The 14,879-nt window shown below is 38.1% G+C and overlaps 1 protein-coding gene and 2 long non-coding RNA genes across 4 annotated transcripts; 2 read left to right on the top strand and 1 right to left on the bottom strand.

Annotated features, from left to right (window-relative positions):
* On the bottom strand, positions 1–2,084 carry LOC108058954 (transportin-3). Of its 2 annotated transcripts, XM_070213646.1 has the most exons (3): positions 1,917–2,084; positions 768–1,865; positions 532–696 (listed from the first exon to the last, which is right to left on the bottom strand). In XM_070213646.1, the coding sequence occupies exons 2-3, from the start codon at positions 1,797–1,799 to the stop codon at positions 676–678; spliced, it is 1,053 nt and encodes a 350-aa protein (XP_070069747.1). In that variant the 5' UTR covers positions 1,800–1,865; positions 1,917–2,084; the 3' UTR covers positions 532–675. The 2 variants fall into 2 exon arrangements, with proteins under 2 accessions (XP_070069746.1, XP_070069747.1); XM_070213645.1 differs by having other exon boundaries at positions 1–1,865; positions 1,917–2,082.
* Positions 2,085–12,241: 10,157 nt separating this feature from the next.
* Positions 12,242–12,707, top strand: LOC138912357 (uncharacterized). The gene is made up of 2 exons (XR_011417885.1): positions 12,242–12,409; positions 12,488–12,707. It is a non-coding gene; the product is annotated as an uncharacterized lncRNA (long non-coding RNA).
* Positions 12,708–13,096: 389 nt separating this feature from the next.
* On the top strand, positions 13,097–14,480 carry LOC138912678 (uncharacterized). Its single transcript, XR_011418239.1, has 2 exons — positions 13,097–13,547; positions 13,603–14,480. It is a non-coding gene; the product is annotated as an uncharacterized lncRNA (long non-coding RNA).
* Positions 14,481–14,879: the final 399 nt, after the last annotated feature.

Here is a 14,879-nt window from a genome sequence, read left to right as displayed (position 1 = left end):
GTTTACAAAATAAAATGTTTTTTTAATAAACGTTAATAAAGTTTGTGACTTCTTTAAATAGCCTGAAGCACCTTGATACGATTTTCTCGTACATAATCTGGGCAGTCTTTCCACTGTATATTAAGCATATGCTTTTTAACTTCATAAATATCCGATTGGGGTAGTTGCCTGATTAAAGCGCAAACATGTGCCAAAAGGCGACACCGATCGCTCTCCACCAAACAGAACTCATCCACCATGGTGGCCAGGACTATGAAATAATCACATTGAGGCATCAGAAGCTTTAGGCGGGACTCGATGGCCGCCAGCATGGGAAAGTCCCTTTGCAGTTCCCTGACCAGACAATTCCAGATGGTAGTGATATCGACGGTTTCCGGAATGGAGATCAACTCCAGGACTTGCAGGCGTATAAAGGCCTGCTGGCGATCCTTTACACTATCCAAAATGTTCAGGATCATCTGGGTCTGGCGCTCCTTAAACTGCCCCATCAGGTGACGCAGGAAAAACAGGGCCACCTCCACATCTTCCCAGGGACTCTGCTCGTTCCTAACGATATTGTACAGCATCTCCATGGTTTCCACATCCACCAAGTGGGCCACGTCCACCAGGAGCTCGGCCATAACTCCTCGAAAGCGATGAATATCCAGGGAATCGGGTTCGGGTGGTAGAATCGACTCATAACTCGCTGGCAAACGACTGCGAGGAAAGAGCAGATTTAGGAGACGCATGAAGTAGGGTTTGTATAGGGAGTTCGAGTTAGGATCGACCTGGTTATCCCCTGATAGCAAATACCACATATCCAGTGAGGTTTCAACCAGCTCCAATGGGCATTTTTCGGCTATCAGTAGCAATAGCTCGATGGTTGTCAATCTCTCTTGGATTTTGGTAGGATCCCTTTTGGTCAATTGAAAGTGGGTCTTGAAAAGATTGACAAATATATAGCAATAGTTTTGCAGCAGTTGGATATTGTTCAAGGAGCGATTGAAGGCCGGCTGTAGGCCAACGACCATCTGAGCCAAACGATTATCCAGATTGTTGGAGACCAGCGATTGCTCCAGCATGGCCACTATGCAATCCGCCGCCTCCGAGTGTCCTTCGTCCAGTGAGGCAGCCAGGATGACATGAGCCCGCTGAAAGAGTTTGCGTTCCAGCACTTGATCGGGTGAAACCAGGCCAAACTTTGTCCAGGAACCGCAAACAGCCAAGCACTTTGACAAGCAACAGCTGGGAAGATCCGTTCGCTCTAGGAGTTCTTCCAGCACATTTAGCACATAGGAAGACTGCAAGCGGAGCTCATGAAAGACGCAATTTAGGTGACTCCCAGAGAGCGGGAGATTCGAGGGCCGAGTCTCTTCGGGCAGGACCTTCAGGACCTCCAGGAGAGCAACCACGTGCTCCGCTCTGCCCGACAGCCGCTGCACAAAGCTCTGCAGTTCGTGGTCCCATTCGGAGGTCATCAGGCCCAAAACCGATAGGCACACTCCCAGTTGCACAATCAACGGCTTGGAATCCGGTATCATGGATGCGTTTATCAGGTGATCTACCAGGCAATACTTTAAAGAGCTAAGCTCGGATCTTCCAAGCAAGTGAAAACTATACTTGATTTTCTTGGCCAAACTGATGGCTGCGAAGGTCAGAATGTGCATTTCATGGTGTGGCCGGTGAGAAAGTATTTCCTCGGCAATTAACCAAGCTTCATTCGATTTCTGAAAGGAGTCCAGGTAGTTATCCGCTTCCTCAAAGTTCGCCGTATTCAACATGTCAATCGCCTTTATGACACTATCCTTTGTGAACTCCATTTACACTCGCAGGTTATATAAAAAATAATCCAATCAACAGTTTGTAGTTACAAATATTTTGCAAACCTGTGAAAACGAAAGGTCATCCCAAATCTAAACACCTTTAGTATATCTTACCTTTTGTGCAAATTCAACTCTTTCATAAGCGACAGCTACTTATACCTCTAAAAGTTAATTGCAAACTTAAATCTAATTACTTAAAATAAAGAGACAACAAATTTATGCAGAATCGAATTAACAAGCTGGGCAGAAACAAATTTGAGGTGACAAACAATTATTATGACTTTTACACTGGTACTTTTTTTGGGAACCGATTGTTGTTCAAAAATATCGATGTTTGTTTATGTTTTAAGGATACTTTAAAGGGTTTGACTTGACGGTCCCTTTTTTATTTCGAGTATTACCTAAACTAGTCAGCAATCGATCAACATCAAGGTTGTTGAATCGTTAAAAGCCAGAGTTGTCACCTTATTTCATATATAAAAGAAATAATTGAAATTATATAAATGCTTCTATCCCGTAACTCTAATATAGTTTCAAAAAAAAAAAGTAATTTTGAATAACAATAGGTCTGGTCATATAGACATTAAAAGTTTCCTCTAGGAAACCCTAACCTTGATTCCGCCCGGCAATCAATTTTCCCTTCGTTTTCCCAATAAATGCATTGCGTTGAGACAATAAAAATCTATGAAAACTAAACAAACAAGGGACTCGAACCCATTGTACACATGGATATGTGTCCAGATTGCCGCAACTAACGTTTGCCCAGCACAAATATTTACCCTGTCGTCTCGATTCGCCGTCCAGGACGGCTTTCGCCTCTCATCACGCACAAACGCACAAATTACAAGGGGATGGGCGCAAATTGGGGGGCGGAGAGGTGGAAAACTGCCTTGACCAGCGCGAACAATAAGCAATAAAATTATATGCCATATTATACATATACACTCGCCTAGCAATCCACTCACACTCACACTCGCGGCAATGTAATTTTGAAATCAGTTAAGTGTTGGCTTTGTTCGTCGGGACATTCAAAGGCAGTCGTACAGATAAAATAAATAGTAGTTCAATTGGGATATTGCCTTAAGACACAATTATTTATTTCATTTATTCATAATTTTTGTCAAAGTTGTTATATCCGTTATTAATACTCTTTAACATGTACAAGACAATTTTAGAAGATATGACCAGTCGATTTACTGCTGGCATTACTTCACCTCCTTGCTCACCTTTTATCATAGTAACGAGTATCTGATAGTCGAGGTGCTCGACTACAGCGTTCTCTCTTCTCTCTAATTAAAACATAAGAAAATCTTTAAATCTAAACCAATTATTTGAATTAGTTATTTACTTAATATTATTTATTGCATACCCTTAGGCTTTCGAATTAAATTTTTATTCATAACATAATAATTTATTATTCATATTCAGAAAATCTTAAAAATCCTCAAAAATTCCTTTGTTTTTTTCGGTGTACTCCCATCGCTAGTCCAACCCATCCAAGACTAAGTTCTCGTTCACCCCTCGCACTGCGGGTCTGTCGTTTATTGTCGCGCTGTTGTTGTTATGCGAGGAGTGGACTGCGAGTACATTAAATGCGCATCATAAATTTCATTACATTATTATGGCGTTGTTTGCGACAACAAGCGAGAGCCGTTAGCCGGATTCGACTACTTTATTGGATCGCCTCCGCTGCAGCGCCGTCAAATCGCATAAATAAAACTATCCGATTCTATTGTCTATCCATCTGCCAACAGTCTCTTGGCTTTATTAATGCACTAATTATGGGGCGTGGGGCACGCCCACTGCAATGCATTTTGTCAACATAATTTATGAGGTCGGATCGGGTGGGGTTTTTATTCCCGAAAAACTTCTCCAAGGACCCAAGGCACACGCCTTTATTTTGGCAGGCCAAACATGAATGGGAGGGTCTAATAACCGAATTGCGTAGGAAAATTATTGTGCCTTGCCAAAATTTAAACAAAGGCGCGGCTGTCCTCGTTGTCTGGGAAATTGATTGCTTGGCACTCGCCAGCGACAAATGACAGTGAACTTATGCGTCGATGGAACATAATATAGCCTAACTGGGTCGCTGGGGGAAATAAATATAACTGCACGCTGAAAAAAGCTAGGAACAAATGTTCATATTTTGGAAACTCGAGATCTTGCTTTTTTAAGAAGAAACGTTCTTGAGATCAAAGCGAAAGTTCTCTCATTATTGAAATAAAGATTATATTAGTCTCGATTTAGTCTTAATTTTGAGAACTTCAGATGGAATCGACCTTGGCTCACTTTCACGGCTTTTTTTCTGAGTGTATGTAAATAACTCAATCTATATGGTTTTCGATAAGGGGAAGTACATTTAAGAAAACAATTTTTATTGAAGGTTTAACGATACTAAAATGAATATGCCCAGAGAAACAAAATTGCCACAATGTCCTTTAAAACAAGGCTTGAAAACACTTTCACTACAACTACTGCAGGATTGAAAAAATTGAAAAATGTTCTACAAACTAGAGCACAAAACTTAATTTTCAGCCAAACATTGTTACGCTGCAGTGTCAGACGACCGCAAGAAAAAGCCAATCAAGCTTACAAGCTGACCGCTTACATGACAGGACCCAGAAAAGGACCCCTAACCGAACCATAACCCCACTCTAACCTCCACACCCCCCGTTTTCCATCGACAAAGTAAAGGCGAAAGTAATTTGCAAGCCACTTTGCAGTGCCACACAAACGAGGACACTAAAAAATAGCTGTGGAAATAATTGAAAAATTTGCACTACATAGAAAATCGAATTATGGATGAAAGTGACGATGGCGCAGGAAATATCAATTAACAGAAAACAAGAGCAAAACCCCATTAAAACCTTATTTATCCCGACTTCCAAAGGCCGAAAAAAAATAAAAACAGAGTGGATAAAAAGGAAGCCAGCTATAAGCAAATAATATGGAGGAAGTTTACACAAACAACCCTTGAGCTGGGGAACAAGTGGCGAGCGGAGGGGCTGCAGTGGCTGCAGAATTAATTGCTTTATATGGCGTGATAATTTATTGAAGCCCACGATGACCAACATGGGAGCGAAGGCGAAGGCAAGGTCCTGGTCCTGAGTCCTGAATCCCTGCACTTTCCTGCCAGGCCAGGGATAACACAAGTATTATGCCGGCAACGAGGCGTAAGGGTCAATCACATTAGAGACATGCGATTCGGGGGTGGTTAGCCCTTCGTCCTTCGTCCTTCACCCCGAGGTCCTTGGTCAAGGGTTGCCTCTGCCCCCTGCCCCCTCATTCTGCTATCTGATTATGTGTGCGGAGGAGGGTCGGGTAATAAGTTTTTCCCTGAATAATAAACATGCCAGAGGTACTGTGTGTTTGTTATGATGTTTGTGCCAGATCGAAAATGTATGGTATATGCGTCTGGTTAGCTGAATGAATGACGTAAGTTGAATATATTTGATTTTATCTCCAACAAAATCGATTATAATGAAACCTTTTACAAAGTGGTTAACAACATAATAAGTTTTCCGAGAATAAAAAAGTGAAATTTAATTATAAATTCTTTAATATTTTCTTATTTCATTATTTTGTACGGAATCATTATTCTTTTAGATAATATTTAACTACCCATTTAAATATATTTTTTTATAGCGTATTTGCCTTTCACCAATATTTAACTGCCTTACATTTTTTGCTTAGGAAATACTTTATGGCCTTGCCCCAACGGATTTACGCACTGCCCGTCGACCGAGGGTCTTTTGTCGAGTTCAAAGGTATGGTATGAATATAATCAGCGCATTCAATCGACTTAATTTCATTATGAATACGGAGGCAGCTAAACGCTGCCCTCTCACTCACTTTGTGCCATGATTTTCTTTCGCCGCTTGGCCCAAGCCGAGCTCATAAATAATCTTGCCAACTTGTCGGACAGGACACTCGCCGGTAGCCACGGTCCCGGCTTTTCCCGTTCCCCTTCTCCTGCTCCGGTTTCTCGGTTTTAGCCACGAACAGCTGCTGGCTGCTCGAGTTGCAAGGAGGAACCCGTCGTTCTACCACCACCACTTCGGCTGCTTTGGCCGCTGTTGACAAACAAATATGAAACTAATCCTTGGTAATTAGTGCGCCAACTTTTGCTGCATTTTGAGCCAGGAAAGGACACAAGGACACCAGGACTCATGGACGGGGACTTGTAGTCGCTGCTGTCGCCGCTGGAGAGGGACTTTCGGCATCTCAGTGTCAGGAGCACTTGGGAAAAAAATCTTTATAAATTTGTCCGAATTTTTATTATATTATCTTGTAATTTATTTACTTTAAATTATTATGAGGCTGCCTTAAAAAGCATTTTTAATATTTAATGTTAAATAGGTACGACTCTTTCTGCTTTTTAGTTTATTGTTTTACTTTTGTTGTACCTAATACTGAAATATTCACATTGAATTATGCACAAATAATAAATATAAATGAAAACATACTCAAAAACATTTTAAAAATAAAAAAAATTTGCACGTTTTTAAAAATTTATAAGGATTATTTTTAAGTTTGTAGATATTTTTCTTCAGTGCATTTCTAGCTCCTGGTCATAGGAAGTTAGCAGATTCCTTATGCTTTCTGCTTTTTGCGGTTTTCCCGGTCGCATCTCGTTGTTTTTTGTATGTTTTTTGTTGTCGTTTTTGTGGCGGTGTCGTCGTTATTTTTATTGGAAAAGTTAAGCTTGTGTTTTGATAGGTTTCAGTCGTAAAGGGATTAATTAGTGCGGACTTCGCACCAGCGGCTCCGCCAACAGGATAAAGTCTGAGTCTGGGGCTACAAGCTCAACATGCCGCCTCGTGTCGCAATACATAATAAAAGTTAAGCTGAGCTGCATGAAGTTTGTAGGTAGGTAATGGGACATGGAATCGAATTGGAGTATGTAAAGGACTTGGCTCAATGAGTAGTTTTTTGGAAAATATACACCATACACCGTTGGCTATTTTATTTAATTATCTTAAATGAAAAGGGTTGTTAATTCAATTAATAAAGTCTGAAACGAACCAATTAAATTAGGTTGATAATGGTGAAAATATGTTCATGATAGAGATAACATGGATACCAAATTTAAGGCTTTGTAAACCGTTTTAAAACATTAAAAACTCCATTTATTTCATACTTGACACATTTGTTTTTTCTAAACGGCAAGGCATGTTTCTTTCCATTTATTCCAATTCAAAACGCAATTACTTACGAAATTCCAAACATAATTCCTCTTCTGGCCACTTGTCTGCTTGGTGGAGTTTATTAATTTTATTTACCCCGTTTTGCCCGCGTGACATTTCTCAGCTGAAATTCCAATGCTGCAGAATTTCCCGCTGTTTTTGCCGACCGGTTCGGTTCAGTTCGCTCCTCTTTCTTATCTTTTTATTATGAACTGCAGCGACAATTTTGCTAGCCATGTCAGCGCATGATTTACGAGGCCGTGGCGTACAAATGAAAATTGTACCAAAAACAGGGAGGAGGAAGGAGGGAAGTGGGGCTCTGTTTGCGGACAGACAAACCTTTTTTGTGGCTCTGAAGTTTTGGCCACAAAACAGGAAGCGGAAATGAGTGCGCAGAACGACGATGGCGACATGTGAAATGTGTTTGCCACCAAGGAAGCACACACACACGAATGAAAAAAAGCAAGGAGCACTGAAAAAGCGAGGGACCAGCAAACACATGCAAAATAAACGGGTTCAAGTGGCGCTCGTAAAAAGGGGGAACCATCCCCCCAAAGGGGGCTAAGGGGAGGGGTTAAAGCCAAAGGATAACTGTTGAATTGTTGGCCATAATAACAAGGCAGGCGACTCCCATGTGTGTCTATGTCTGCCTCCGTGTGGGTGTGTGGGTGTGCTGGTGCCTGTGTTTGTGTTGGCCTGTCGCGTAGCAACTTGTGGCTAGCTTAATAGCAGTTAACAGAAAACCAGCTAAAAAGGGATGGGTAAAAGGGGGTTAAAGGGTTTGCCTCTGCTCCTTTTCAAGGACCTGAATAGTGTTAACTTGGTTAATAAATTCAATTTATGTATTGAGCAGATGACTTCTTCTCCATCGGAATGTTCCCAAAAATGTTGTTGAGTTATTTTGAGTTATTTATACCTATTATATTTAAGAAACTTTAAGCTTTTGTGAATAGCTTATTAAATCACATAATCAGGAAATTTATTTATTGCAAAATAAGTCTTACATTATTTTATACTGCCAAAATGTTTACAAAAATACGAATAAGTGTATCGCAACATTTATAATTATTTGATTTATTTCATTTTCTTTCTTTTCACTTCATAAATTGAATTACATTTTACTGGTTAAATGCAGAAAAATAAAACAAGAACCTGCGATTAAATCGACCCCCACCAAAGGATTCCAGAGAAATAAAACTCAATAGAACAACAAGCGAACCGCGTGCTGTGAAAACAATCCAATCAATTTATTAATTAAGCAAGCCACTCTGGCCAGAGGAGCGCCTGATGTACGGCGACTATATGTATATAGCCAGCCGATTGTCTGTCTGGGGGGAATGGGAATATTCTGCAGGCACAACCCTGCAATCCCTTCGACCCACCGATACCCATTGTGTGCGTCTATTTGTCTAGCTTTGTGCAATGGATTTTTAATGTTTTCCTCGGACTCGGCGAGTGGGAGGACAATAATGTAACGCATTGTTAAGTCCGCTTGGCACTTTTCGCACGCCAGCTGTGTCCGGCTGGGAAAGCGAGGAAAAGCGAGGGAAAGCGAGGGAAACCCCCAAGGAAACCCGTGGGCAGCTAAGCTGCCAAGGAGCTTCCAAACGGAGGAAACGAGCCCGGTCTTTAATGAGCCCCAAACTGCAATTACGCAAAACATTTGCCGCACTGCATGGCGTCGTCTGAAATAATTTTAATTGCGTTTTGCTTTTTATTTTATTGCATGTGGCGCCCTAACGATTTCGTTATGCTAGAGTAAATTAAACTAAAACAGGAGGCAGCAAAGGAAACCCATTAAAGAAGCTAGTTTAGCGACTAAAGTAATACATGTACTTTAAGTGTGAAGTGTTTAATAAAAAACTAAGTAATAACAAAATATTAAAAATACATTACTTTAATATAACTAAGATTTTTTATTAGAATTTGCTTATTTCATTAAGAATTTAAATATTTTAGTTACCAGACTAGGAAACACTAATGATAAATACCGTAAATTCCTAATCTTTTAACCATTTAAAAATTATTTCCATAACAAATTAGTTTGCTCCATTTTAATAATGGAATTTTTCATATATTCATTTTTCGCTTTATAGAGCAGCGTTTCTATAATTTTACTCACTAAAATGAAGCCCGCATTCCTTATCTTGGCCATCTTGAGCCTCTCGCTCGCAGCTGCCATGCCACCCGTAGATTTTGTCACCCTTAAGCCAAGACCTGGCTTGGCACCCAGGGTTCCCGAAGGCAAATAGAAGCAAGCTCTATGTGACTAAGCATAGATAAAGAGACTTAAGGAAAATGTTAATTACAAAAAGAATACAAATAATAATAATACAAAAATTTTCTGTAGGTATTTCGCTTGAAACCAGCTTTCACTGTTGATTTCCCAAAAAAGAGTTTAAAAACTTTTTAAATTAGGAGTTCTTTTTAATTTAGCAACAGTCCCTCCATTTGGTTTAAAACTTAATAAAAAAGTTTGTTATAAAAAATAATGAAAAGAAAATAATTCAAATAAAAGAACCTCACATTTAAATCTAAATTTGTTACACTTATATCCTTTGAAAAATTCCAAGGTAATTTCCGGAATAATTAGTGAATATTTGGGTGAAATTGGCCTTGCTTACATAGTTTGGATGGATGACCCATAAATACAAATGTTGTCCCTTTAGCAAACGAAAATAGCCAATCAAACTATTCTCAATACAAAGAGGAACCTCTAGATAAAATCAGGCCGCCAGGCTAACAACCTAATTATTCGGCAGCAATCTTATTGCTTTTCGATTTGATACTAATTAAAAGACTTTTTTAAGGTGTCCACATTTTATTTATGCATAATTGGGACTCGTAGGGGAACCTTCAGAGGAGGATCCTACTTGCCGTTTTGGTCGTCACCCTTGGGTTTCTTGGTGGCGGCGTTGACGAGGGCCAGGGACATGACGGCGAAGATCAGGACTGCAAACTTCATCTTGGTAGTTGCTGTGAATGATTTGAATGAGCTGGTTTCTAGCTTTTATACTTATTTTTGTTTGTAAGCGAAATAATACAATTTTTTACGGCTCTTGTTAAATAGCGTAAAAAATAATTTTTTTGTGGATTATTATTATACTTCCTTCTACTACCTTTATTTTCTCGCCACCTGAACATTCTGATTGGCTCTGGCTCTTCGCTAATTATAAAACTTTTTTAGGACCTTGACATTTGGGAACATTTCGATTTCATAAATTTCTTCGTTGTATTTTGCCCTATACTAGGTATTATGAAATGTCTGTTATCGACGTGGCCGAAGATATAAAGTTTTGCAATACATATTTAATTACTAAACTAGATGACCAATTTTATTCAAAGTTAACAGACATAAAATTACAATTTGGTACATAAACGTTCGATTTTTCTTGGATATTTGGCTTCAAATGGGTGGTTAAAATTATTCGTTTAAAAATTATTAATTATAATTAATTTTAATTTGAATGGGAGAACCCTGAATATTATGCAAATAATTATTTTTTAGTAAATGCTAAAGTTTTAATGCTTAAATTCCGTAGAATACATTTATATAACATAAACTACTTTAGTTTTGTCCTGTATGAAATGGGTTTTCCTAGAACGTTTCCTGAGTACCAGACTTCCTAAATGTCAAGGCATTAAATGTCAAATAATATCACAGAACCGTAGAAAATCAAATAATTTCGGTTTCGAACAAAAAAAAATGTATAAAAAGCAGAAGGCAGCTTTTTCAAATCATTCACATCAACTACCAAGATGAAGTTTGCAGTCCTGATCTTCGCCGTCATGTCCCTGGCCCTCGTCAACGCCGCCACCAAAAAACCCAAGGCTGATGACCAAAACGGCAAGTAGGATCCTCCTCTGAAGGTTTCCTCTTGAGTCCCAATTATAGATAAATAAAATGGTGACCTCCTAAACAATTGTTTTAATCAGTGTTGGTAAAAATAATTTAAGCGCAAGAATGACATTCGGAAGGCAGCCGTTTGGATTAGTTTTTGCGATCTCGATGCTCATAAGAAAGATGATGCTGCTGATCCAAGATTTGTCCACTTTATAGGGTCGAGCCGCTTTTACTAAGTGCATCTATGCGAGATAAGAATTGCTAATGTGGCTGTCTTTTTTGTTGAGCAATTTAACAATTAAATTTAAAACTTTTAAATATAGTAAAGAAAAAAAAAATCTATTAATAACTTAAGTTTTTTACCAAAGCTTGAAAATAAGGCTACGAAGTTCGTAGCACGAACTATTCAGGTGTGTCCCAGAAAACAGTAGAGTTTTTTCGGGGAGTTGTTATCAAAAACAACAAACAACTAAGAAACTCCCTAGTTTTTTATGTTTACTCAATAAAAAGCAACACAAAAACCAGGGACCGTAAATAACAGTTATTTGAGACTTTTATTTTAAAAGGCCTACTGAGATTTGTTCAATTTTTTATCAACAATTTTACGGGTTTTTAAGCACTTTATAGACATGGACACATAACAGTTAATTTGCTTTCCAGATTTGTTGAAATGCATATGCTTTGTGGACAAGAGTAAAAAGAGTGTTATTTTTGACGTTTAAAACAAAATATCACAGTAGTCTTTTTAAAATAAAAGTCTCAAATAACTGTTATTTACGGTCCCTGACAAAAACTATTGTCGGGTTCCCTCAAACCTGAATTTGATGCTTTTAAATGTCAATTTTTTTCGTCCTACATTTTGTTCAGTTTGTGAGTTTGAAAATATCTGCATCATTTTCATAAATGTGCAAGGCTTCGTCAACCTTTTTAATTAATTAATTTCGAATTAATTTTTATAAAGATTTAACAAAATGCATTGGATTATGTGTTCAGCGGCTTAATTTAAAATGCTGATCGAAAGAAATTTAAATGTGTCGGATGAAACTGAGTAGCCCTTATGTTGTTTTTCATACAAGTGCGTGTCAAAAAGCAAACTTAAACTTCTATTTTTTCGGGTTCACCGACATTTTAGGAGGTTGTTTTTAGCAACACAAATGTCGGGTTTTCATGTTAAAAAGATTTTAAATATTGGCCACAAAGGAAAAAATTGTAGAAAGCCTACTCAAATGTTTTTAAAAACGCCTGTAGCTATAGAAATGTCGGAAAACTTTTGAAGAAATCCAACATTTGCTTTTGAGTTGTTTTTTGATTGTTAGAGTTTTCAGAAACACACCTGATTACAACAAAATTAAAAGGTTGAAAAAAGGCATTCAGGTCTCGATAAGGCAGCTATAACATCGGTGAGATTTTTTATGTCGATAAAAAAGGATAACAATAATTTAATGCGAAAGGAGGTTGTCCAAAAGTGGGGGATATACGGATAGCTTTGCAATTGGCAATTTAATCTTCCCTTTGCTAAATTTAAAAAATGGTTTAGACCTTGGTTTAAGCAACAAAAATATAAAAAATAGAAGGAAGTGAGTGGATCACAAATAAATTATTCTTTACGCTATTTTTCAAGAGCCGTAGAAAATGTAATTATTTCGCTTACACAGAAAAATAAGTATAAAAGCTAGAAACCAGCTCATTAAAATCATTCACATCAACTACCAAGATGAAGTTTGCAGTCCTGATCTTCGCCGTCATGTCCCTGGCCCTCGTCAACGCCGCAACCAAGAAACCCAAGGCTGATGACCAAAACGGCAAGTAGGATCCTCATCAGAAGGTTTCCTCTTGAGTCCCAATTATACATAAATAAAATGGTGACCTTCTAAACGATTGTTTTAATCAGTATTGGTGTGAATAATTTAAGCGCAAGAATGACTTAATGCATTCTGAAGGTAGCCGGTTGGTTTAGTTTTCGAGATCTCGACGCTCATAAGAAAGATGATGCCCCTGATCTAAGATTTGTCCACTTTATAGGGTCGACCCTACGGGTAGCAGTGGTAATTACTGCTTTTACTAAGTGCATCTATGCGAGATACGAATTGCTAATGAGGCTTTCCTGCCTGTTGAGCAATTTAAAAAATAAATTTAAAACTGTATAGTAAAAAAAAAAAACATGTAATAATAACTAAAGTTTTGTACCATAGCTTAAAATAACGATATGAAGTTCGTAGTAGGGGAGAGTGGGGGAATTTCGTCAGAGGGGCAATTTCGTCACCTGCAATATCTCGGAATCCATAAGTCGTAAAAATATATAATTTTTTTGTTTTAGTCCTTCAAGACGGCCAGACACAACCAATGCATTTGTTTTGCACAGAAGGCCAAGATAATTAAGCTATAATATTAAATGTGTTTTAACAGTTCAAAAGCTACATTTAGTTCTCGACGAAATTTTTTCTGTATGCCACAATTCAAAAGGAATAAGATACACGATTTTTTATATAATACACAGTGCTATAATGTGCATTTCTGCGTCAGTGATTTTTAACTTCGCGCCTATTTTCGCAAGAAAAATAATTATTTCTAAAAAAGTACGGTCTGGGGAAATTTCGCCACCCTACGCTAAGGGTAAATTCGCACCTATTTTAAATACATATTTTTATATTTGACGAGCTGGCTAACGAACAGACTACCAGCAGCAGCAACAAATATACGACGTCAACAAAAATGGTACGCTTGATCATTGTAGCATATTTTCAGGCGTTAAACTCCCTACATTTTTCAGGTGACGAAATTTCCCCAGTTGTATGGTGATTTTACCCCCCTGTGTGGTGAGATTGCCCCAGTATATTGGTTTTACATTTTATTTTTTTATAAATCACCAAGCTAATTAAAAAAATAGGGGAATGTCACATTTTAAAGCTTGGTGCTAACCGCATTCAACAATAAAAATAGAAATATGATAACGTGTCTCAAGATGGACAAAAAATAGCTTTGAAAAAATGCTGACGAAATTCCCCCACTCTCCCCTACAAATAAAATGTATTGGTAAAAAATCCGTCAGGTTTTTAATGTCGGATGCGAAAGGAAATTGACCAAAAAAGGAGGATTAACGGATAGCTTTGCAATAGGCAATTTAATCTACTTAGGGCAGTTTTCTCGTCCCTTTGTAAATTTTAAATTATGGTTTAAACCTTAAAATCGTATGGGAAACCAGAGTTTAAAGCTTCCTTTTAATGTATTTTACTATATGGCAAACAAACGTAAGTTACGCTTTGATTTTTTTTCCCATCCACGTGCCCATCGTTAATCAATCCTCCTCCTGCTTGATAATAAAAAACGGTTACATAAATGGAAATGTCACACATCACATTATTAGATTTATGAATAACCAATCCATTAGCTTTACTGAAAAACTATTGCCAATACGATTTTTCACCTTAAGTAGAAGCTTTGAATTCATAAAAAGCTTAGTTATTTCCCTTTTCTAACCAAAATGAAGGCAGCAATTGTGATCGCAACGATCTTAGGCTTTGTGCTCTTGGCTCATCGTCCCGAACTAGAAGTTCCGCCGTCTTTTGGCAAATAGGATGCCTGGTAGACAACTTCCGCCTTACAAAAAATGATATTGATATCTATTAAATAAAAGGCGCATTCCGTAAATATGTATTTTACTTCTTTCTCTTATGCCTAGTCCAAAAAACAGGAAACCATATTTTAGATTTTTATATATTTTTTAAAAAGTAATTAATAATAATTTCGAATCTAATGTGCAGTTTACGTTACAACCTAACCTTTTCCACTCGCATATGAGTGCTTACTCTTGAGCGTATTTCCTGCTTCCAACACTCGGCGAATTTCTTTTTGTACGCTTTTGAGATAGTTTTGACAGCGCAGGCGCTTTGGAGCTCAGTTTTTTGGGTAGTAACTCACTCAAAATTTAGTTGGCCTTTTTTTTGTTAAGCCTGCAATTTGTAACCCTCCGATTGGGGATGAATGCAATTGTCGAAAGGGGTGAGTTGGGGCAAGGAGGGGGGTGGGACAATTGCAGCTAATTGGCAA

This window comes from Drosophila takahashii, chromosome 2R (assembly GCF_030179915.1).
Source record: "Drosophila takahashii strain IR98-3 E-12201 chromosome 2R, DtakHiC1v2, whole genome shotgun sequence".
Taxonomy (NCBI): domain Eukaryota; kingdom Metazoa; phylum Arthropoda; class Insecta; order Diptera; family Drosophilidae; genus Drosophila; species Drosophila takahashii.
Note: the sequence above shows the minus strand (reverse complement) of the source record. Positions and strands in the feature narration are given on the sequence as shown.